At 35.4% G+C, this 26876-nt stretch overlaps 1 protein-coding gene and 1 pseudogene across 17 annotated transcripts; both read right to left on the bottom strand.

Annotated features, from left to right (window-relative positions):
• Nucleotides 1-450: 450 nt before the first annotated feature.
• On the bottom strand, nt 451-9419 carry LOC114322745 (uncharacterized). Of its 17 annotated transcripts, none has more exons than XM_082870406.1 (11): nt 9236-9419; nt 8936-8981; nt 7748-7809; nt 7354-7486; nt 6955-7222; nt 6113-6217; nt 5800-5928; nt 5598-5647; nt 5406-5503; nt 3746-4030; nt 451-1118 (listed from the first exon to the last, which is right to left on the bottom strand). In XM_082870406.1, the coding sequence occupies exons 3-11, from the start codon at nt 7793-7795 to the stop codon at nt 603-605; spliced, it is 1632 nt and encodes a 543-aa protein (XP_082726532.1). In that variant the 5' UTR covers nt 7796-7809; nt 8936-8981; nt 9236-9419; the 3' UTR covers nt 451-602. The 17 variants fall into 17 exon arrangements, with proteins under 17 accessions (XP_082726532.1, XP_082726529.1, XP_082726535.1 ...); XM_082870403.1 differs by having other exon boundaries at nt 8936-9052; nt 9236-9386; XM_082870409.1 differs by having other exon boundaries at nt 7354-7545; nt 8936-9052; nt 9236-9381.
• A 10954-nt stretch (nt 9420-20373) lies between these two features.
• Nucleotides 20374-26876, bottom strand: part of LOC114262288 (UDP-glycosyltransferase 73C4-like) — a 69951-nt pseudogene continuing 63448 nt past the window's right edge.

The raw sequence follows: 26876 nt of genomic DNA, 5'->3' as shown, positions 1-26876 counted from the left end.
TCTCCTACATCTTTACACTTGGCCATTTAGGATTTACTTGAAAATCAAGTAGACTCTTCGATCTTGTATTTGTGTAATGTAAGAAAATAAGGGAAAAAAAAGAAGTAAAAACTTATACTGTATATATATATATTTTCCTTTTCTTTTTGCACTCTATTCAATAATTTTAATATCCAAACACAGTAGTAGAAAATGCAATAATTCGACACACTATGATTATACATTTGCAAAAAGTGCATATCAAATTTGCAAACCCTAGCAGCATTTTTTTGCCATTGAGAACAGCTAGACATGAATTTTAAAAGTAGAGAATTTGTGCCCATAATGGTGTGTCGTTCAAATTTTTTCTTTTCTTTCCTTTTCTTTTCTTTTCTTTTTTGTGCCAAAAAGAAGAGCAAGTGTTCAACACTTTTTTTGGGGTCATCCAAAATCCAAATGAAGAGCGAGCAATTTGCAAAAGGTGCATAGCAAAATTTGCAAAACACCAAGCAATATTTTTTGTTGCTGATTCATTTCATGAGGTAAAATTGTTGGCAAAACAGATCAAAATATAAGCATGTAAAGCTTCAACACAAAGCTCTCTCAATGGAGTTACTTAATAGTTAGAAACCACTACTACAATCACCCTTTCCTGCTTTTGCCTTGCCAATCTCCACAAGCAGACTAAGCAAAGCCTCACACATTTCACAACAATCAACCTCATTTGGATCCTTCCTCCATGAAGAGTAAACCATCCAAGCATGATCAAGCTTTCGGTCTGGTCTCACTACCACCGATCCTGGAACTTCAGCATCGCGACTCGTCACCAATCCATCACTCTTCTCCCCGTACCTTAGTTTTAGGTGGAGTGCGCACACAGCCATCACGGCAGAAACTGGAATCACAACGGGGACCGTGCGACCCGCTTGGGCTTCGTTGGACTCCCCACCGCTAAAGTTGGGAAGAGGAAGCCATGGGAGTTCGGCGTGTGCTATGTGGGACATTGTGGCAAGGACTCCGGGCCCCACGCTCGCTTCAGACTGGAAGGAAACGAGAGGGATGTCGTCAGGGAGCTTGTGCTTTGATATGAACTCCTTTCGCTTCTCATATGTCAGATCCTCCAACGCCCGTATGTCACCCTACCAATTCAATTATATATATATATTTTTAATCTTCATGAGAACATGAACAATGAGAAAGAATTGAAAAAAAGGTGCGCACAGTTTATTTTGTAATGTCGTGATGTGGTAACTCTTTTAAGGCGAAATGAAATTGTTTATATTTGCTAAAATGATAGTTACCAACATAAGAGGCAGAGATGCAAAACAGAACAGATAGGGAAAGCAAGAAATTCAGAAAGAACAGGAAATTAAAAAAACTAATGCAAACAGAACCTCAAAACAAAGCAATTTCTGAAATATGTTCACAGAGCGTAATGTAACTAATTGGGTAACATACAAGGAAGAGCATATAAGGAACACCGGGAACTTTTTCCTTTGAAGATTGAAAAACAAATACGGATATAGGTTAATGAGTCAAACAGCTTACTATATCGACAACAGATCAAATAAAAGTAATTCCTCAATATATGGGAGTTATACCTACACAAATTACATACCTAATGTTGTAGCCAAATCTAAACAAAACCACCAAACAAATAGTTTTATATATTTATTATATGTTATATAAAAATACATCATTCAAAGATAATAAAAATATACAGCATATGTCACGACCCAACCCCAGGGGCTTACGGTTGGAATCACAACTTACTAACTTATTCTATTCGTAGCAAATTAAACTGCGCAAGCGGAAACAAAAATAATTAAACAGGAAATTACTTCATTTTATTATTTTAATAAGAGAAAATATATTTATAGGGCTTTTATTATTTTATTATTCAGTGACTGGCCCTGAGTAGGACAAAAGGGTGCAAAAATATAAAAAAAAAGAAAAGAAAAGGAAGAAAGATAAAAAAAAGTGGTTCAACATCAATTCACATGTGGGTTCCATTTCGTGAGGTTATGGGTTTCCCCTACATCTTGTCACCTGAAAGGGTAACAGCTATAAGCACACAACAGAGTAAGAAATATTATGCCAAGAGTATAGGGAATACAAAATAACTATGGATAGTTAGTTAAGCCAAAACATTTACATAACTCAATTTGGTAAACAAATCATTTAAGTAGCAGAAACTGAAATATAGAAATTATGTAAATAGTTAACTATAACCACGGTACAGAACAGAACAAAACAAAGGTCACAGAAGTGACAATCAGAACAGAAGTCAATAGATCCATGACAAACAGAAAATCACAAAGTGGCCAAACAGAGACCAATGGTTATTTAACTATCCCAAGGCGTGGGACTCCCGTGGTGGTACTTACAAAACCTAATTGTTTATAAAGTTATAGTCAAATATTCTTTAAAATTTAAACAAATCAATGGGTTTCATTTAAACAAATAGAGTTTAGAAATTAATCCACGTAACTAAAATATTTCTAAAACATAACTTGAATTAATATAACTTATAAAATATAACTTGTATAAAATAAATTATGGTAAGTCAAAACATACATAAAATATATTATGCTAACTCAAGGTATAATATAACTCACCTTAAGATTGAGTTTTACTATTTCCTTTCTATTGTTCCTATCTTTTCGAAACTGCTCTTCCTCATTTCGGTCTCTCTTTATTTCACTCTCCTATGATGCCTACATATGGTGATTCATGCTTCCTAAAGCTAGATGATACAGGTGGCAATTAACTATCTCTCCTGAAAGATTATAATCTAAGATTATAATCTATTAATTAATAACGAAAACTGATTGGCCTTATCTCATATGGGCTTATTAATATTACTATTTATTTACAATCTTTAACTCTAATTTAGCCCAACTAGCATTATAGTTTTGTATCTTTTAATTTAGCCTCAAATAATAATCTCTAATTAATCTCATATTTGATAACCCAATGCCAAATTAGATTTATATATTTATTTATTTATTATTATTTATTTATTTAATAATATATCATCACATACAACCATAATTATATTTAACTATAAATATTTATGTGGTATTTGATTCGTTTAATTATATTTATACATGTTAATCTTTTCACATTAATTAGTGATTAACTTAGTCCTAAATAAATTTCCTCATCACATATTTGATAACCACAATGACAAATTAATTTACATAACACGTATAGCTTATTTATTTTATTACTTCCATTATTATTATTCTTATTATTACTATTAAATTTTACTTTATCGCATACAATCACAATTAATTCTTTTATTTTACTATTATAGATTATTATTATTTTTTTTATTAATAATCGTGATTGGTTGTGGTATTAATTAAATATTTTGGGGTGTCACAGCATAACACCAATTTTTGTAAATCTATATTATTTTTCTTTTATCATTATATCGTAAGTTAGTTTGTTCCAGCTTATACTTAGGGCTGTTTTGGAAACTTGGCTAAATGTCAATTTTTGTCTTTTAACTTATTTTGGATCACATCACCTTTCTACTTTTTTATACGTTTTTTAAAAAAAAGCCAAAAAATCAACTTTTAACAAACTTCCCAAGAATTTCATATGTATCTAAGCGATAGACATGTGATCCTCCAAATGTCCAAAGGATGTTGGCGTCTAAAAACAAAAAATTTTAAAATAATAGAACACATTTGGATAAGTGTCTAACGAGTTGTTTAGCTTGCATATTAAAAGCTCTTTAAGTAGAAGAGCGGACTACCTTAATTAGCTTGCATATTAAAAGCTCCATGATCCTCCGGGTTTCTTTGTCAGCAATTTGACCTTCACGAAGAATATCCGAAGCTAATGGTGTGCCACCATATGGGCTCTGAACTAATGCCAAGCCAGCAACTTTGTCCTTTAAATCACCCCAATATATTGACAATGCAGCAGCAGCATCAACTCCACCCTTGCTATGCCCTAGCAGCATCACGCGTTTGCCAGACCCCCAGTAGAGCTCCTCGACGTATTGCTTCAGTTCCCACGCATTGTGCTCCACAGATGCCTTCACAAAAAGTACTAACATTCAAAAAACAAAAAATGACAATTGTATAGTTTACATGACAGACAGAATAAGAAAAACAAATACGAAAAGCGTACTTCTATTTACACCACAAAAACAACTCTATACACCCCTCATTTTTCATTTTTTTTAATTGCAATTTTATCCCTATCTAAAAGTATCAAAAACTACTCAAACGATAAAAATTCAAAACCCTAATATCTCCTTCCACCCACCCTCTTCTCCCCATCATCTCCATTAGCCACCACCACTGCTGCTCACTACCTATGTTACATATGGACTCTTAACAATAAATAAAATACTGAGGTTGGACACTCAACATTAGACAAGGGTATGGGTTATGTGTCCAATACTTTCCATTGCACACTTCTTATATATTTGTACTTAACACTATCATTATATTTATATGTTGTTGTATAATTGCTATAAAATTAGAAAAATGCTTTTTTGACACTATGGCCTCGTTTGGGAAGTTGACTATTTTAGTAGACTAAAATATTTAAGATGGTTGGATTTTTTTGTAGTTAGATGTGATGTTTGTGAGAGAAAAAGTGAAATGATTATGGGTTTGATGTGACATTTTGTCTTATTCACTATTTTAGCCTATTTTTGACTTTTTGTGGATTTTAACCCAAAAAGCAAAAAAAAAAAATCTTTGCCAGCAAAAAAAAAAGCTTTGCCAAACAAGGCCTATATGTTACATATAACATTATTTTGTCTAACATAATAGATTAAATATAGAAATATAACCCTTTTTTTTTTCCAAGTTCGCATATCCTTTAATTTCAGTTTTGATGAGTTCGACCTCTAAGATACACATCCTCTAAGACCCACACCCACCCAACATCTATACCAAGTCCATGTAACATAGCTCACTACCCAAATCCATCTTCTTCTTCCCTTCAAACACTATATCTCTCTGCAGGGGGGTGGTCTTAGGGTTGGCAGAGGGTTGCATGTTGGTGGTCACAGGGGTGGGAGAGGACTGCAGGATGGTGATCGGGGGTGGAGGTGGTAACTGTGGTGGTCGGAGACGGTGGTTGGGGTGGGTGTAGAGTTAGGGTTTTGAAAGGTTCGAGAGGTGCAAAGAGCAGATGGTAGGTTACGAATGAGGGTTTGGTTGGAATTATTGGGGATGTACGGAGATAAAATAAAAATTTTCAATTTTTCAAGGAGGTGCAATTAGAAAGCGGGGTGTAAAGAGTTACTTTCGTTGGGAAAATAGAAGCTCCCATAGAAAAAATCATTATTTGAAGAAAAAAATTACAACGGCAAAATGATCATTGTCAGGTAAGAAGTAGTTTAATGTTTCCAAGCCTTTTTTAGTACAAAAATTTACAGGAAATGATTTACATACCTCACTGTGGATTTTTGCAATATGGCAAGCTAGACCCATCTTTGAAAAAAACCGCTTAGTGCTCACAAAGTATAAGGGACCATGATTGCTAAAAAGTCCTGGCATATCACATCATTCATTGCTTTATCACTACAACAGATGTCAATGGACAAAGAGAAACAAAATCAGAAGGGAAGGCCAAAAATATTTCACCAGGAATCAGAAGATAAACAAATGAACTGGGCAGATTGTGCTCTCCATTCCTGAGAAGCAAAAAAGTAAAAATAAAAATTTAAATAGATATGATCCATACAAACTGAGATGTGTGATGAAAACGGGATCCAATAATCTGAACAATCCTATCAAAAAGAAATCAAAACAGAATCTTAAGATGAAACCAATCTAAATTTGGTACCTTACACGTTCTAGTAGTTCCAGGAATCTATCTGAACCATCCTCCACAGGAGCCATTCCGGGCGTGTGTTGCAGCCAGCCAATATCATCAGAAGAACCGTGCAAAGTTTTCCTAACTCGAGAGATGACACTGAAGATGCAAGAATGAGAATTAATGTTCTATCGAATCCAAACCACCTTATCAGAAATTTAAAACGTAGTACTCATAAGATGTATGATATTGAGAGGATGTCAACTCCTTCAATTAAATCAGACAGACAACACATATGGACTGTTCTTTAATAACTGAACAGAGCATTAAGTATGCCCTTTACCTGCGAACTTGAACTTGAGCGCATCTAACATAGCAGAAAGAAATTTTCCAAGAGGCTGATGCTAGCCTCCAGGCGAGTCTCAAACCAAAAAATGGGAGCATCAACCTACGAGCATATGAACAGATAGTAAGATAAAGTAAATAATAGGGCATAAGAATAGGAATATATAATATATCACATGCTGTGCAACCCACATGCATCTTAGAGAAATAATGAAAAATATCAAAGGCTGCAACACCATTATATTCATATTACCAAATAATGTACCCTACACCATGTTCATAGTTTACGTACTGGAGGATCCACATATGCACAACACACCCATGCACGCAATTACAAGTTCCACATAATCAAGATCAATATGATATGATTAATTGATAAATACATCAACTAGAAAAACAAGAAAAAAGAACAAAGAACAAAAAAGTCAGATTAGCTTTAGAAATCTATCCATCCCTCAATGTTCCTGTTTGGTGCAACTTCTAGTAAGCTGAAAATTGATAATCTGAAATCAAAAGCTAAAAGTACCTCTCCCCCCGGTTTTCCAATAATAAGTTTTTTCCAATTTATTTAAGCTACCTTATAAGATGTAATGTAAGTAAAAGTGCACCAAACACTCTGGCACATATCTTCAAAATATATACTCCATAAAAAAAGGCTATAAGCAGTTCCACATGCTGCACCAAACATCCCCATTCTACTTAAAGAGTATGGGCACATCGTAAAGATCATACCAGATCAAGAGTGAATACTGTATCTTGATTCTATTCATATAAAACATTGCAGAATGATTATCATTTAGTAACAAAACAAAGCTGAATAAAAGGAGGGAGTATTGATACCCTTGAAAAATGAAGGGGATGGCTCGAAAAGTGATATTGCTTTCTACAATTTCAAATCTTGAATTTACAAGTAACCTATTAGTGAGATCTGATGCTATTTCTTCAAGGATTCCAACGCTTGTACCCGCACTGCAAGGACGTGAAGAAGATGAACAACCATTGGAAAGAAATCTACAATTGCTGCAACTTGAAGATCTTGAATGTTGTCCGGAAGATATGTCCCTCAAATCTTCAGAGCATCTATTAATGTCTCTGTAGAGAAGTTGCTCTGCAGTGACATTGAGCCATATCCAGCAATTATAAAAGGAAATTCAGTGGATGGTTATAGGGGCCCATTGTAAGGATGCATATAAGTGACATCATATCTAAAACTTAAAATAAGTGAAATGAAGAACTCACCAATAAAACAAATGAATCGGTCACGTATATTAGAACTCAAGGTCAAAAGACGGGAAAAAATGTCATCCATTGATGAGTAAAAACCAAGATGATTACAAAGAAGGCCTTCGTTCCTCAAAGCATTATAGCAGACCTGATAAGACGGCCTATCTTAGACTTCGAAAATCACGCTTCCAAATCAAACTGAAATTACTATAAATCAAGTCAAGAAGTGCTAATTAATAAGGACTACCCCATACCTAACCTTTCATGAGTTAAAACGTTGAAGACACAAAATTTAAGATACCACCGATTTTATTTTTTTAATGTCAAGAGATACCACAGTTCAAATCATCAAAATCTACCTCAATCTATACAATGATTGATGCAAAATCAAACATTATCTAGTACTCACAGGTGTAGTGATATTAGAGACTTCACCATTCGTATATAGGTCTTCCATTAGCGCTTCCAGCCCTGAAAAAATGTAGCAATTCTTGAAATATAATATGAAAAACAAAAGAGAAAATTCAATCCATGCCAATGCATCTTTTTTTTTAAAAAAAAAAAAAATTTAAAACACACACACTCAAGATTAGACCAATCTGAATTTTATAAAAGACCTTCAAAAACATGATAAGAAGTTAAAGAATAAAGCACTTTCCCGCATCCTGTAAAATTAAAGACTCCATGGTGTCTAAATTCCCCATAAATAATAGGCCATTAATATGTCCGTACAACGAATTAAAGTCTATATAGTCAGACAAAAGATGAACAAATATACATATCTCCTGGCAATATTTATTCCTTCCAAATTTCATAAAAAAGGATTAGTTCACATCAATTCTGGAATGAGAATAGGAGTTCTCAAAGTAAAGTTGCAAGCAACATTAATCTAAAACACCAACTGAAAATCTAGTCCAATGACAACCATCTTCATTTTCCACATTTTACTTTAAAAAAGGAAAAAAAAAAAAAAAAACTTAAAAACATCGAAATATAGATAAAAAATCAAATACAGAAAATAACAGCCAATGCTCCGAGTCCCTGACAAACATAGAATACAAATTTTGGAAAGAGTTTCAATGACGAGACCATCAAATTTATCACGAGTTCAGATCAAATCAATCTTCTCATGGGCTTTAATCCGCAAAATCTAAATTAACTGCTCAGACTGTGCTTAACTCCAACTTAAGATTCATTTATTATTCACAGTTCACCCAGAATTACAACTTAAAACAGTGAATTAAATAGAGAAATGCAATTATATGAAATACCCAGAAGAAAAAAGGCAAATCAAAGTGTTATTCAAACACATAAAAGCCTAAATTTTTATAACAAATTCAGCTCAAATCAATATTCTCAGAGGCTTTAATCCGCAAATTCTAAATTAACTGCTCAGACCGTACTTAACACCATCTTCAGGTTTCATTAATATTCACAATTCACCCAGAATTACAACTCAAAACAGTGAATTACATATACAAAATGCAATTCTATCAAATACCCAGAAGAAAAAAGCAAATCAGAAGTCGGAAAAACATATTACCAAAGTGATTCAAACACATAAAAAGAGTAAAAAGCCCATATTGGAGAGACTTACACAAATGTTGAAATATTGAAGTCTGAAATCAAAGAGAGACTCAGATCTGCAAAACCCAGAACCAGATTGATCTTCGGTTGCTCCCAAATTTATAGAAAGAAAAAGAAGACTGCAAATCTACACAAAACCAATTCCCAATAAAGCATTAACGTGACGAAAATAATAAAGAATTAGATAAAAAAATAAAATATACGTAATGTGGAAAAATGCATTTGTCTCTATTGATTACGAACCGAATGAAAAAGATGGTCATCGAAAAGGAATGGAGCAAAAGAACTGACTAGGATCGTTATCCAATACCTGTTCTCTCATGGCCCACAAGTGAAGATCAACTCAACAAATCGAAAATTCAGCAACTGGGTTTTTTCAAATTCGATGTTGCTTGAAAAGGCACTCCAAGAATTGAATAAATTGGTGTAGAAAACTTTTTTTTTTTTTATTTAATTGAACTGACACTGTAAAAGTGAAAAGGTCAAGAAGAAGGAATTGGAGCGATGTTGGGTAAAATTGAGAACTTTTTTGCTACGTAAATGGCAATCATGGATTCTTTCCTTCGAAGTTTGTCTTGTCCAAACAAACATTAGGATTGGTTTGGAATGATGCACTTTTTTACTTTTTATGAAATATGAATTGGGTATGGGTTGAGTTTGAAGTGATATGTTAGAGAGGTGATATTATTTAAATAAAATGATATAACTTAAATATGATAGTGACTTTTTAACTTTTTTAGATCATGCCAAATAAAGCTTAATAATAACTCTTGTGTGGATAAATTTAGCACTGAATCAGTGTTCAAAACAGCAGTGCTACGTAGCTCGAAAGTTACGTAGCTCGAATCCCCCTAATAAAAAACGACGCCGTCATTGCTCTTTTATTATTTATTTTTTTGCAGATCAGAAGAACAAATGAAGAAGAAGAAGAAGAAGGAAGAAGGAAGAAGGAAGAAAGGAGGAGGAGGAGGGACTGGAGGGGGCATAATATTCGGGGGAGGAGGAGGCGGAGGCAGGGTGACGGCGGTCGGAGGCTGCGACGAGCTGCGGCGGGGCTGCGACGTCGGAGCTGCTGCGACGGAGGCATAGGAGGAGACGATCAGCGACGGAGCTGCTTCTCTCCTCTCCTCTTTCTCTCTTCTCTTTCTCTCCCTCTTCCCCTTCCTCTGCAGACTGAAAATGGAAGAAAAAAAAGAAAAAAAAAGCCTAATGCCCAAAACGACGTCGTTTTGGGCATTAGGGGAATTACGGGGGAAAGATTTTCCAGCTCTCAAACATTATTTGTGTTCAAAATTGCTAGCAATAATGTCTGTTCAAATGAGTTAATAGTGTAAGACAAATAAATAAATAAATAAAGGTTAAATTATTATATTATTATGTTATTAGTGGTTAATTAATAATCTGAAATATTTTTCTAAGGGGTGTATAGGATGTTTTAAATAAGTGTATTTTTTAATTTTTTATAAAAAAATCTAAAAAAAATAAAGAGAATATGTTGATTGATATGATCTAAAAAATAAAAAGATAAAAAGATGGACTTTTTAGATTATATCAAACAAAGCCTACATCTAGATAAAGAATTTAAGTAGATATCTAATGATTGGTTCGGATATGTATATATATTTTTAAATTTTTTTATGTTTTTTATTCTTTAAAGGGCTATTAGAAGAAATTATTGTTTATTTGTAAAAAAGTTAATATAATATTTAATTTTTTCAACGGATAATAAGAGTTTGTTTGGTGGGGGTGTAAATTTGGCTTGGTCCAGTCCGGCTAGGCTTATGTCAGGTCTTGTGGGCTCTCGCTAAAATTCAGGCTGAGCGGCCTAGGCTCAGGCCCGGGGGTATTCAGGCCTTGGGTAGGCCAGTGGGCTTAGGTTTGGGCTTGGGCTTGGGGCAAGCTTGGGCGGGCCTGAACAAATTTTTTTGTTTTTTATTTTTTCTATCAAAATTTTATTATTTTCCACTAAAAAAAATTAGCCCTCAGGCGGGTCGGGCCTTTAGTGGGTTTTGAGCGGACCGATGGGCCTAGCCCACGGGCCAGGTCGGGCTTCAAAATGATGGCACTAGCCCAATGTCTTGCCCTAGGCTTGGGCTTGGGCCCAAACGGGCCTAAACTGGCCGGGCCGCTCATATGTCGCGGGTCATTTTTACATTCCTATTGTTTGGCATGTGTCAAAATAAAATATACTATTTTAGCATATTATTTTATGTAGTCACATTATTTCTCTACCACATCGCTCTCAATCTCAACCTATGTTTTGTATTTTTCTATAAAAAGTTAAAAAATATACTAATTTAATACTTTCTAAACAATTTCTAAAACCGTTTAGTAACTTTTAACTTTTTTAATAGAAAATGCTATGAATCCCAAATAATTTACTAAATTTTCTACAAAACTTCTCAGATAGGTGTGGGACCCATATAAATCCACATGTGAGTGAGTCTCATACCAATGTGAGAGGTTTGGTAGAAAATTTGTTAGATTATTTGGAGTCTATAACTCTTTTTTAATCTAAACACTTAGAACATGTTTGTTTTGCTGACTATGGGGCAGGATTGGACTATTAGTAAGCCTATGAATAACATGTTTGGATGACAAATAATGAGCCGGATTGGTAATCTAGAAGGATTAACAATCCTGTACAGCAGTTGAATAAACATATTTGCCCCTGTATGAGACTCGGAAAATTTTATTTTCACATACCTAATTACCTCAGTGTACATACTTAATAAAATATTATTTTAACAACAATTATACTCTAAACTAAAATGATCATAATGGACATCCACTAACACCCATAATATTATATGAAAATATTCTGTATATACATCTTTTAAAAAATAAAATAAAAATATAAATCCTAGTTTTTTCATTGTTGTTACTTTGCTTGCTACACACTCTCTATTCCTCTATTGCTTGCAAAACAATACTCTCATATTGCTTTAATCTCTAGATTTATACTCTATTAATGATGAAAATGTTAGTTTTTTTGTACAATTTTTTTTTATCCTTTCGTAATTTTCAGTCGAACAACCAGTGACGAATTATTTCATTATATTCAGATATCAACTGTCGAATTATTTCATTATATTTGGACATCAACACTGGCGAAAGTTTTTTTTTAATATTTTTTTCGGAACTAATTTGTCGAACTAATCACTTTAATGCGAAAGTTAAGTTTCGAATTAAATGTATAATTTTGAAAAACTAGTGCCGAAATTTTCAAATTGAAAAACATAAAATAAATAAGGGTTTTATGGCAATGGAGTGCATAGAGATTTGGAAATGGTAAATGCAATAATAAAATGATAAATATAATAATAAAATAGAAAGATGCTTCATCTTCAACAATATTTTGGAGGCTTTTCAATGGTGTCTTTAATGGAGGTTCAATAGGGTTTTCAATGGAAGACTTTGTCTTCATTTCACTTCACACTGTGGTCTTGAATGGTCTTCATGTGGATCTACAAATCTGGAAGTAAGGTCACTCAATAAGTGTGTGGAAATGAGGGTTGAGTAGTGTGTGTACAATAATTATGAGTGAATGGTATAATTGTAACTTTTAGTGTGTGAATTGAGAAAACTAATTAATAAATGTGTGTATTGTAAAAAAATGTATACTAAAATAATTAAGTGTGTGAAAATAAAATTTCCTATAGGATTCAAAGATTAGTCCACGGATTGTTGGTGGAAAGGGTATGAAATTACATAAATGCCCCCTCCTCTTAATCCTTTGTCAAATCATTATCAGCATTAAATGGTAAAAAAAATAAAAAATAAAAAATAAAAAATAAAAAAGTTTGAGGGACATTTATGCAAGGGGCAAGACACCCCTCGTGGCTTGTCTCCCATATATATATATATATATATATATATATTTATTATGAATTGTTTTGAAAATTAATTAAAAGTTAATTTTTTAATTTTTTTAATTTTGTTTTTATAAAAGAATGTGTAAAAAGATATAGAGTTGATGTGATTTAAAATAGATTAAAAATAAAAAATTAGCCAACCATGTTTCCAAAATAGCCTTATATATATATTGTAATTATTCTAACATTGGTTAGTTTGAGGGCATTTGTGTAATTTTATATATTAATCTCATATCATAATATTGCATACAAACAAATACTCTCTATTCTCCATCTCTAAATTGATACCATCACATTACTAATCTCCTCATTCACTCCTATTGCATTCATAATCCATTAAACCTAATTCGCCGAATAAACATGGGCTAAAACTCTTCTTAAAAAAAAAAGAAAAAGAGAAGTCACAAACCCCAATAAATTATTATAGATATCTATTCAAATTCTTTATCCAAACATGTGTATGTTTTAAGTTAGAGGACGGAAGAATCTATGGACTACAAAGGTTTTGTTTGGTTTAGTTTTTTAAATGAATTTTGAGTTTAGAGTTATATTTGGAAAGATAAGTTGTTAAAAATAGTTTTTGAAAGTTAAAAATTTGTTTGGTTATTATGATTGTTAAAAATAATTTTAGGATGATTTGTGGTTTTATTTTATTTTTTAGTTAAATAGATGGATATGAGAAAAAAATTGATTGATTGATATATAGAATGTGAGAGAAAATTGAGTTTTGAGTTGTATTATAAAAAATTGTTAACCAAACAAAATTTTTAATTTTTTTTATCCAAATCATGTTTTAAAAACTAATGTGTTTAGTTTGTGTTTTGAGATAAATTTTCAAAAAAAAAAAAAATTTGGGGAGAGAGTTTAGAAATGTTTTTGGTTTGTTTGGTTATATATTTTGAAAATAGTTTGGGAGTTTGGCATGATTTGATATTTTGTTGTAGTTGAGTAGATATGTGTGGGAGAAAAAATAATTGAGAATGAGAGAGGAAAGAGAAAAAGTGATTGATTGATATATAGGAGAGAAAAAGTAATTTTGGAATTTTTTCTCAAAAACTATATCTTAAAATAAAACCAAACAAGCCCTAAATGTAGGCTTAGTGATTGATTGGGATTTGTGGGGATTTTTTTTTTTTTTTTTGAGAACCTTTTTCGTTTTTGATTTTATGTAAAAACTAAGCTAATTGTTTGAAAATTTATTAAAAGAAATTATTTTTATTAGTAAAAAAATTGATATTTTAACTAATTTTTAATTTTTTTAATCAAAAGTTGACTTTTTCGTGAGGTTTTCAAACAATCTCTTATATATTAAATAAAGGCTAGAACGGATGTAGATGTCACATGATTTAATTATTTTTTCAAAATGCATCCAAAACATATATATTGTTTCAATTCTTTTCAACCACTTCGAATAGCTACCATAATTATCAGATTCAATTATAAATTAGAGAAAATTAGTCTAAGATCCTTATCTTATTTATCACACACACTCTCTCTCTCTCTCTCTCTTCAAACCCTTCATCTCTCCTCTTTCTTCGTTACATCCATGGCGGAGAGATTAGGGTTTGGCTCGACGACGATGATGATCATCACTAACACTCCTGTTAAAGATCTTCTCACTATTGTTGCGACCAATTTTATCTCCGTTCACGTTGAAGCTATTACAGAGAAGTTTCTAAAACTCTCTGGAGAACATGTGGATCTTGTATCAACAACAATGATATGAACGACATGTTCACCCAGGCGCCTTCCTTCGGGAACAAATCCAGCTCCGGCGAAGTTGACGGATCACAACTAGCCCAAGTGTTTGAGAAAAAGTTCAAGAGACACGAAGAGCTTCTCAAGAAGTTCACTGAGGCTAGTGTGTACCCTAACTGTTCAATTGTTATGAATTTTCAATCTATGATACTTTATATTTGCACCTATAGCACAAATAACTAGTTGGTAATATAAATGAACAAAGATGAACAACTGTGAAAGAGAGGCGTTTGTTCTTCTCCTTCTGTTTCTCACTTTCATTGTGCTGTTTACACTGTGAATTCTTGTTGTGATGTTTTGTGTTGGCTTTTTGATAATTTTTCTCTGGTTGAGTCAAAACACAATTTTCTCTGGTTTGGTCAAAACACAGATAAAATTGTTAATAAATCAAAGAAAATTAGTCCAAAACCAAAGAAATTTTAATTTTCTTTGGATTTTTATGTGCTCTCTCTCGGAGAAATTTGTGTCTGATTTTATAATGCTTACACATCCCAAATACTAGATATTTAATTCATACATGAATGGAGAACTCTACAATTGTTCTATAAATATAACTTGAAACGTGTATAGGAACATGCATATTCATCTTCCACTCTTTGACTTCCATATAGGATGCATGAATCAAGTTTAATTTTTTAAAAAAAAAAAAAATAAATCTGGTGAGGTCTGAATTTAAAGAAAATTAGATTAATTGTTACTAAATAGGACTAGATTTGTGCAGACTTGACAGTCAATTTTGATAATCTATCATTGTTTCTGGTTAATAAAATTTTTATTTATTTATTGTTGTTCTTGAAAACCTATCATTGGACCTTCTTCAGTTCAAGAAAAACATTAGTTCCATTTCATACAATCCATGAAAGCCTAGCTATATATGCTATAGTAGAATCATATAACTTTCCCATAGTAGATATGCCAATTAATTCTTTTCACTATATACTATGATTCAATTTATGATGTTGCAAATTGTCTTCAAACTCAGAGAAATTTCAATTTTCTCTGGTTTGAACCCAGAGAAATTCTCTGCATGTAATTTTGTTAATTTTCTCTAGATGTGGCGACAGAGGAGGAGAGTCGTTGTCGTCGTCATTGACGGTATTGAGATTAATCAAACCACACATCTTTGTGGGGAAATTTTCTAGAAGAAAAGAAAAGGTGGAATTGAAAATAAATAGAGGAAAGGTTAAGATATGTTCATATATACAGATATAGATATAGTGTGAGCAATTCAGATTGAATTTTCTCTAGACTATGTGAATTTTCTCTGGCTATGATCATTGTGTGAATTTTCTCCGACTGTATGAAATTTCTCTGGTTGTATGAAATTTCTCTGCTGTGATTACTGTGTGAATTTTCTCTGTGCTCTCTCTCAAATTCTCTTCTTTTTTTGGAACTACAACTATCTCTCAGCAGGTTTGGCATTATTTATTTATTTAATATATCATTTTTCATATCACTTTTTTGGTAGCAAATGGATTCTGGAAACGGTGTGAAATCTTCAAGTGGTGGAGATGAAGAGTATGATTCACAGACCGAGTCAATCTCTCATTTCTTGAACCACAGTTTTGGCTCTATCTCTAACCACCCACAGCCGCCTCCTTCACAACACCGCCTCCTCTCTTCTACCACCAACAACCCATTTTGTTTGACTCTCAGGCACACAATCTCGAGCCTTTTTTTTAGTTTAAACGCAGAAAAATTCTTGTGAAAATCTGAGAAATTTTCTAGAAATCCAGAGAAAATCTCTAAACTGGAATCCAGAGAATTTCTATGGATCGAATTTTCTCTGGAGAGAAATTTTCTGGATCTAAGATTCAACATTAGCATCAGTCTCCAAACTAAGTTTTCTTTGATACTCTTGCAACAAATCATAACAAAGTTGGCGAATCTTCATAATTTTCTCTTCAACTGTATCTCCATAAAGTTTATCAAAATAAAGCTCCAACATACTAAGTTTCTACCTAGGATCACGTACAACATCAACTCCTATAAGACCATGTATAACCACCCAATATTTATCAAACTTTCCTAGCATTTTTGATTCCATTGACCTAACCACTCCAATTGAATAAGAGAGCCATTGAGAGATTGTTATCCTAATCTCACATAAATTTAGAAAAGTAACATTGGCTGTGGGATATTTAGTTCTAGAAAACAATTCAGTTGCTCTATAAAATATCTTGAACCTCCCACAAATTTCTCTAGCAAACTCCAACTCCTCCTCACTTGGCAATTTTGTATATTGGGTCTTTTATATTTCAAGCGGTAAAATACATCCTTATACAACAAGGCAGTTTGAAGCATCAGGTACGTTGAATTCCACCTAGTTGCACAATTAAGTCCTATCTTTTTAGTATCAAAATTTTTTACTTAACGAGCTGTTTCTTCAAAATTTTCTACCCTTTTAGGAGTTGTTGTCCAATAAGCTACACTATCCCGAATTTTCTCTACACCTACTCTTATCACATCCAATCCATCTTTGACAATCAAATTGAGAATATGTGCTCAACAACGCATATGAAACAAAGTCCCACCCAAAAGAAGAGAACTACTATCCAATTTATCCAACAAAATGTTAATCATCGCATCATTGGTGGAACAATTATCAACAGTGATAGCAAATACTTTTCTATCAAGATCCCAATCCATCAAACAATTAAGCAAAGTATCACAAAGAACTTCTTTTGTGTGTAGACATGGAAGATATATGAACCTAAAATCATAAATTAAAACAAAATTTCGATTAACAAAACATTATGAATAGCTTCCATTGTAATTGTTCAACACCAAAAGCACATCAAGGCATGTTTTCAGTAGAATGCATATAATATATGATGCAACAAGAATCTGTAATAAAGCATAGATTAATTTATATGCAAAAGTATACCTCAAAATATGGCTTTGCAATGACCAAGAATCATCAATAAAGTGTGTCGTGACCGCCATGAATCATTTCTTTTGATTACTAGAAATCCACATATCAGTTGTGATTGCCACTTTACTTTGATTGCTCTGTACCAATCTCATTATCATCTCCTTCTCATTGTCATAGATTTTCAAAATATCACTTTTTTATTGTATTTTAAGGAGGTATTTTAAACAATGGATGAAGTGCCATCGAACATCTGTTAAACCCAATATGATCCACAATAGACAAAAGGTATTCATGCAAGATTATGGCATTTGAAAGCTCTCTTCTAGCAATATCTTCATAAAAACTATAAGAGACTTTCGAGCTCTCCTTGTTAAAGTTTCTAGTTAAAACTCTTTGCCTCATGTCCATTCATTCCCTTTTCTTAAGACAACTCCTATAGTGATCACGCAAATGTGAAGTTCCATGTTTTGGATTACCCCCAAGATGCTTCTTACAATAATTACATATTGCCTTCCGTACCCCATCAATTTCTTCCTTCTTAAGGTATTGCCACATAAAACTTGGGTTTTTTCTAGTAGCTAAACTAGAATCAGAATCATCTACATCAAGGACATTTTGATTTGGGAGGGGAGGCTGTGATGGTAGAGAGGTCTCACTCTCAACCGATATAGATGGTTGTAAACCATCAATGGGTAGTTGGGAGTTTGCTTGAGAGTTTGCTCCAACTTTAGACATTATCAATGCTTAAAAATCCTGGAGAACATAAATAAATAAAAAATCCAGAATCCCTATTTAGGCATTTAGTCAAACAGCTCAATGAAACAAAACAACATTTCAATACATTCACAACTCCAATTCTAATCCTTCAGAATTTCAATAGCAATTTTACATATATGTATATATATATATATATAATAAATGATAGAACCACATAAAGCTCACAGGAACCTAGGATAAAATTGTTTACAGAGTCAACATCTTTAAACCCCATCATCTTAAATAATCAGATCATCACAATTCCATCAAACGATGTACAATTTAACAGAACATGACAAACATAAACTACTCCAATATAACTAGAGGGTTGCAAAGCTGGTGTGTAACCAGAACATAATTTTGCAAACCACGACAAATAAAGTTTTGGGTATTGACATTTTTAGAGTATCAACAACTCTATGCACCAACGACAAATGGTCATATATATTTCTATCTTTGATGCCACTTCTTACCATCCCATTAGGAGTTTGGTAGGATTCTTTGTTTTTTTGTTTTTTTGTTTGTTTTTCCTTGCATATGCTTGTGTACACTAACAAAAATAGAAAAAGAAATGTCATATAGGGAAAATAGGGGTAATGTAGGGCAATAATGCTGATCCTTGATTTTTTCTCCCGTGTTAGAAGAGGGTAATGTTTTAAGTTTGAAAAATGTTTTGGAATCTGGTGTATCTTTTCGGTCATATCAAGTGTTTTTTTTGAAAGTGTATAATAATAATAATAACAACAACAACAACAACAACAACAACAACAACAAATCCATTTCAGAAATGAGTAGTAAATGCACAAACCCATTTCAAAACTCTAGTTTAGGTCCTAAGTTAATTCCTCTGCAATGAAAAAATCACCGCTGAGATTACATTCTTAACTCTGGTTTAGGGGACAGTCATCATATGGACAAACCTATTTTAGAAATGAGTAGTAAATGCACATGAATCAACCATATAAACCAAGACAATGATGTATTGAAATGGGTTCGGCTGAGAGCGAGATTAAGAGAATAAATCAACTGAATCAAGCATATAAACCAATTGAATCAAGTATAAATCAAGCATATAAAACCCTAAAGCCACAATTAGAAAAGGGGGAAATAGAGGGAGAGGGAGAGAGAGAGAGAGAGAGATAGACAGACAGACACACCAAGATCGAGAGAGTGAGCAAGGGAGAGAGAGAGAGGGGGAACTTGTGGTCTGCAGCTGTGCCGGTGGTGCTTTGCGGTGGTGGCAATGGCCGTGGCAGTGGTAATGTCTTCCGTACAGTGGGCTGCGGTGAGGTGTTTGTCTCTTCGGTTTGGTGTCTGATTCTGAGGGTTGAATGTTGTTGTGTGTAATAGAGAAAGGGGCAGGCAACACTAAAAGAGGTCGCGCGCGCGCCCTAAAAAATTTGAAGATTTAGAGACTAAAAGAAATTTTTGTCAACAAAAGTGTTATTATTGGCGACTATCCTATTTGGTAGCCATAGGAAAATAAACAGTGACTATTTTATTGGTCGCCAAAGGTATATTTGGTGACTAAATCTTCATTTCGTCGGAAAAAATTTGTATTTGCCCACTAAATTTTTTAGTTGCTACATATTAACCAAAGAATATACCTGGTTTTTGGCTACTAACATTTATTTTGTAGGCAAAATTTCATATACAACGACTAAAAAAAAAATAGTAGCCTAAAATTGAGACTAATGACGAGTAATAAATTTTTTAGTCGCTAAAAGTGTCACTTTTGCGATAAAAAGATAATTTAGTTGCCAATAAATAATATTTCCTCACTAAAAAATTTTAGTAGCTAAAAACTCTACCTACGCTGACTAATACATATTTTAGTTGCCCAAAGTCAACTTTTTGGCAACTAAATTTTGTTTAGTCGCCAAAAGTGGTCGCCAAATGTGCAAATTCTTGTAGTGAATTGAAATAAAATTTTAACATTATTAAAACCTGTTAATTAACTTAATTATGTATTAATAAAAGGACTTATTTGTTATGAAATTAGAAACTTTAGAGGACATAATGTAATTTCTAGAATCAAAGGGGGTAATTTGTAATTTAAGTAATCCTCAAGGGGTATGTTTGTAATTTACCAAAAATTTTATTTAGCAAATTCCATAGCAATGAACTGTAACTTTGACATGCTAACCTTCCATTACTCAAAAAACTTCATATGCTCAAAATAGTACTTTCTCTCTCTCTCTCTCTCTCTCTCTCTCATTGCCTAGAAGTTGCCTTTTCCATGATATCCTGAATTAGCATTGCCATGTTGAGGTGAGAAGAACCTTATTCCATTGCCCTCTTTGCCATTTCCCCAAGCTGAGTAGCTCTTTTTCTTCTATTCTCTCTTTCCTCTCCTCCATCCATCAACTTGCCTATGGCCTTCACAACATTATCCTTATGCAACAACACCCTTACTTTCTCCTCCTCTTCCCATCTTATAGGAACCTCCACACTAACACTCACTCAAATCCTCAAAACCTGCACAATTAACTTCTCATTGCAAAATTGCTCTCTAAACATAGGCCATGTGGTCATTGGCACGCCTGCACATATCCCTTCTAGTGTCGAGTTCCACCCACAACACGTAACGAAACCCCCAATTCCCCAATGTGACAATATCAGTACTTGCGGTGCCCAACTGCGGATCAAAAGGCCTCTATCTTTGGTCCTCTCCTTGAATCCGCCTTCCAAATTCCATTTCTCCAATTCCTCTACTTTATCCTTTATGACCCAAATGAATGCCTTGTTTGATGCTTCTAGCCCCAACCCAATCTCTATCATCTACGAAAGAGCTTGGTGAGAGAGGCTTCCGAGGCAAACATAGACTACAGTTCTTGATTGTTGCCAGTCAAGCCAATTCAAGCAATGGTGTATATCAATCGCAAACTTGGTACCTCTCTCGGCTTTATCTAACTTGTCTTTGTTGCATAGCAAAACAGGTCCAATGCACCAAACTTTATTTCCTTTCGCCTTTTGGTATTCTTTCACATACTCTGACTCCAACTCCTCAAAAGTATTAGCCACAGTCCCATACGTTGATTTCTCAGCCTCCCTAATCTTTTCACGAATGTTATTCAAACCCGATAAGCTCGGATTGGCAAAACCCGGAAGCTGGGCTTTGGTTAGCTCGATTCGGTCAGGCAAGTTGGGCACAACAAAGTACTCTTGACTCCTCGAAGGCTTTATATTCCTCAAGCACCATGTGGGTCCATATATTATGTGACAAAAATAGAGAAAAACAACAGGTTCCATGGAAAACAAGCCTAGGAATATGAAATTTCTGAGTAACATCACTTGTCCATGGCAAAAACTGATAAAAGATTATGCAATTTGGGTTTGGTTTTAACTCACCAAAAAGTTGTTCCAATGGTGGTTGTAACATACTGTAGACGCGCCCGCGTGGGGCCTCGCTACTACAGTTCGGACTCGATTTGTGTCACGGTTCTTAATCTGAACCAAAGAGTCCAAATCTGGCAAATCGTTTTGAGAAACAGATTTTTGAAAAAGTAGTGCCAAACATGGACTGCTTTGCCAGATACAGAGTCGCCACCTAAATATTTTAAAATGGGAGAATTTAGGAAACCCTGACTCGGTGCCGAAGGCCACATGTCCGTCATCACCGGAGTTGTCTCGGCTCGGGAGCTTGGGTACGATCGGGGAAGGTCAGCTATGAGCACCCCCTTTCGCCCGGTCCGAAGACCGGCCTCTACTAACCGTGATATCCGTTTTTGAAAACTTTACATGTTCTTAAACCAATTATTAGCCTAGAATTACTATGTTATGCGCGCAACAAACAAGTATAGACTAGATTGCCTAATTTGGAAATAAACATTGCATATCCGTTCGGTTTGAAAATGCTTTGGAATTTGCTACTCGCAAGTAGGCTAAAATACGGATTTCAACGAGTTTTTCCAACTCAAACAATCCAACCTTCACCCACAGGCATTCAAAACAGGTTAACACATAAGCATCTAGCCACATGTTAAGTATGCTGAGATGTTAACATTCACACACATGCGAGATGCTAAAGCATAAATACTTACATCGTACTCCGTGCCAAAACAGAGAACTTGTTAGCAAACATGCATGATCCAAGTCCATGTTAAGTGCCTAATGCATTGCATACGAAGTGTTGCTAGAATAGGCTCGGCTATCCTAAACATGTCATGTGAAAATGCACAATTATCACGTATTCAGTTTGGGGATTGAAGTACTGATGCAGTTAGCGTGATGTACCGAGCCTAATGCATGCAATACAAATGCATGGATGCACACATGCACAGCATAAGGTATGCTAAATTAAACGTGCCCTAATACTAACCATCATAAGCAGGTAAATAAAAGGGAAGAAAGACGTGAGGTTGGAAGACATACACACACTCACGCACACTTATTACAGATTTACCCTCACTCGGAGGGACCGAATAAATATTACAAATTAATTAACTACGCAAGCTAATTAATATTACAAATTAACTAATTTAATTAACAAATTAAATGAATTAATTAAAACAGGAAAACGCCTCGGGAAGCGCGCCACCATGCACAAACTGCCTCTGTTTTCTTTCCTCTGCTCCTCTGGAGGCTGTCAAAACCTCAGGGCTGCATCCCTGGACACTGGGGAGTGCCACCGGCTGAGTGGAATTACCACCGGCACTGGTGTGTGGCCATCGGCACAAAATGGAGTCTATCGGCAGAGGAAAGATTGCCGGCCGGCACCTTACACTGCCGGTCGGCAAAGAAAGCCTGCAGAACCTGCAACTCACAGCAACAGAGGGCAAAACAAAGCATGGCAGCACAATTCAAGGCATGTATGCACCAACCACGTCTCTTATCATTGTAATGACTCAAAGGGACATGTGCCTCGGTTCTCGGACCACCAATCACGCATTCCCATGCATGATGGCCCAAAGAACCAAGTATGCAACTTTGGTTTCAAATGCGATGCAAACCAATCAAACAAACAAAGCCCTATTCCTATCACCAATTCAAGGAACAAGGTATGCATGCAAGATGCAATGCGACCTAGGCATACAAGCTAGGAATGCAACATGACATGGCAAGGCACTTATGCAATCATGCAAACATACATATGGCAATGCAAATGGATGGCAAGATGGACTTATACATGAATTAGGCAACTCTAAAAAGGCCTAAAACAGTAGCTAAAGTGTTCAAAACAAGAGGCCAAAACACATGCACACATACACATGATGGAAGGCCTACACTTGGGCACAATTTAAACAACCCTCAAGCACACTTGAAAGGGATAAACAAGAGCAATTAGCATGCATTATAAGCTTTGAAATCATGCTAATACATGGTGCCAAACCAAGTTATAAATCAAGTCAAGCATGCAACAAATGGCCTAGGTGTTCAAAGTAAACCAAAGTGGCATTGAATTACGCTTAACAAGACCAAACAAGGCATGCATTAAGCAACCAAAATCAGAGGTTTAGCATGTTAAAACAAAGCTAAAGGACTACTTAGATGGCATCTAAATGGCCCAAATACAAAGGCATACACCATGGCCAAAACATGGAGCATTGCAACACATGCTTATGAGGCATTAAAGAGGCATGCAAGGCAATCAAACAAGCATGGAAATGGGACTGAAATGGCATATAGAATGATCCCAAATCACCAAAACAATGCAAAGATGGCATGCTACACACGCACATACTCAAGGCCAACAAGCCCAAATACAAAGGAGCTATATCAAGCATGCAAAGATCAACCCAAACGACTATGGACAGAGCTAAAACATGGCAAGATAAGCACATAATCTTCACAAGACTAAGCCTAAAACATGCTCCAACAAAGGCTAACAACCTAAGGCACATTAAGGCACAAATAAGGCATTACATGACAACTATGCTAAGCATGCATAGAGTTCCAAAACCAACTTGAAATCATGTTATATTATAGATATATAAGCATGAAAAACAAACCAAACATGCTCAACACACACTCAAACATAGGCTTCCTTAAGAGGCCAAAATATGCCCTTTTCAAGGACAACAAGGAGAGGGGGTGGCCCTCTCCTTCTTGGGACTTCAAAGCATCATCTTCACCACTGAAATCCCTCAAGATTTTAGTGGTGAAGAGACCTCAACACCAAAATCCCGGAGCTAGCACAAAATGGCTCAAAAAGAGGCCTTTTGAGGCCTAAGGGTGGTCAACAACCCTCAAACAACAAAACACTCTTAATAAACAATAAAGAGGGCCTAAAAACAGAACTTTTTTATGTTATACAATAAGCACAAAAACAGCTCTAAGATAGGTATAAAATTAATGCAAGAATGGGGAAAAAAAAGGACTAGAATCTCACCCTTGAAGGCCCCTTCACAAATGGTGCTCCAATGGCCTCCTTGAGCTTGAATCTAACACCAAAATCTCAGAACAAACTCTTTAGAACCTCAGCTCCAAGAGGAAGGTGAAACACTAGGTGTTTGTGTGCAATAGTGAGACACAAAACACCTAGTGTACAAATAAGAGGGAAAGAGAGATAGAGAGTGTATATCTAACCCTAACCCTAGAAAAACCAGAGCTTGGTCTGTATTTTTTCTCTCCCAAAAATGTCTAAAAGCTCTCCTTTTTGCCTTAGAGAGAGCCCTCTCTATATGCCTCTTGTAAAGCTTACAAGACAAGCTTTGCAAGAGGGAGATCCCTCCATACACGTGTATGGAGGGGAGCAAAAGCAATACAGCTGTCTAAAAATATCTGCAAAAGCAGATGAACAGCAATCGGCCGGCCAAAAATGCCATCTTGGCCAAAAGGAGTGCCGACCGGCACAAAAAAGTGCTGACCGGCAACAAAGAGTGCCGACCGGCAAACTATATTGCCGGTGGCAGCAAAAACCAGCCGGTGGCATCTAGCCACTGCCGGTGATGGGTGGGGATGGTCTACAAGCCCCACTCTGCCTCTCCAAGGCAAGATGCAAGTGTTTGGTGCAAAACCAGACACTAAACGGTCGAGTTCGAAGATCCTGAGGCAAGGCACGCGAGCCGAGGCCTCCGGGAACTCCAAACGAACACAAACATGGATAATCACCGAGTGTTCAAACGGTGACGTCCAAGTCTTGAGGACGGTCAAAAATGAGGTGTCTACAGTTGCCCCTCTTTGACAGAACTCGAAAGTCATAACAATGACGGGAGTGAATGTCAAAGCCCAGAGACGACCCATTTTTGACAAGGCCGAAGACTCAGACAAACATACAAGACAAATAAGATATGCGCCCGAAGGCAGGGGCAGAATGCAAGACAATGCACGAAGCCGAGCATAACTTATGATCATGCAAAGAAAGCTGTAATGAAGCAAACATGCGACAATTTTAAGCTAGCATACCAAACTACACTACAATGCAGAAAGGATGTAAGAGAATTATGGAATTCTCAATACGTCTCACTCGGGAGATGCAATACCTGTGCGGCTCGTCTGGTTGCACCAGCCTCAAATGAACCGTACATACGATATCGTGCCTGCAAAGAAAACAAACTTAACAGGTACAATATCGTTAGCAACATGCATAACAATGCAAATGTGGATGCAAAACAATATGCAATATATACAAAACAATGTATAAACAATGCAAATGAAGATGCAATGTAATTGAAACAATGCAAGCTACATGCAAAGCATTTGAATCGTGATCCAATCACGAGTGGTTCGAAACCACACCTATGTCAAATAGATTGATGGAGGTAACAAGTCTGTCTACCATAGAACGGTCAACTGAACTATGAGTATTGTAGACAGACGCAAGAACAAGTATTGGGTGGAATCGACATAAGTGGGGAAACGACCCGCTGGAGAAAGGACTACGATCCTAATGCCGGATGCAAAAATTACACTACAATGTAATACATGAATATGGCACGCAGGCCAAACCAAATCTTACCTAGGAAAGGCATGTACACATACAAGCCATGTGTAACACAGAAAAGGTGCCGCAACCCTCAACCAACATATCAGCGTGGAATCGGCGCGATACACATGCAGAACTGTGTTTTAACATGAAAAGTAAGGGCACATACCAGACCAAGCTCAACCTGGAAAGGCGCAAGCCATAGATGAAATGTGATGCAATGAATGCATGCAATCTACAATGCAATATCTACAAATATGCAATGGAATGGATATGGATACAATGGATATGGCACGCAAGCCAAACCAAATTTTGCCTAGGAAAGGCATGGACACATACGAGCCATGTGTAACACAGAAAAGGTGCCGCAACCCTCAACCAACATATCAGCGTGGAATCGGCGCGATACACATGCAGAACTGTGTTTTAACATGAAAAGTAAGGGCACATACCAGACCAAGCTCAACATGGAAAGGCGCAAGCCATAGGCGGAAGGTGATGCAATGAATGCATGCAATCTACAATGGAAATGCATGACAATGCACTATGATGCAATGACTATGATTGCAACTTTCCCTATCTTACCAACAGGGTGATATACTAGGTTGGTTCAGTATCCAGAATTGAGGCGTAGACATGCCGCCTCAACCTATGGGGCTTCCATACAGATTTCAAGCCGAGGGTAAACCTCTGGGTATTTAAACCAGACTTTAGTCTCGGAACTCCCGAACCTTTGCGTTCTAGGCATAAGCCGTTCGAACTCTAGTTTCCACCGTCCCAGTTGGTCTTCTAGGAACTCATCGCAAACATAGGCAGGTGG

The sequence above is a fragment of the Camellia sinensis genome, chromosome 5, assembly GCF_055761805.1.
Source record: "Camellia sinensis isolate YWXY chromosome 5, ASM5576180v1, whole genome shotgun sequence".
Classification (NCBI taxonomy): domain Eukaryota; kingdom Viridiplantae; phylum Streptophyta; class Magnoliopsida; order Ericales; family Theaceae; genus Camellia; species Camellia sinensis.
This window is presented reverse-complemented; position numbering and strand designations above follow the sequence as displayed.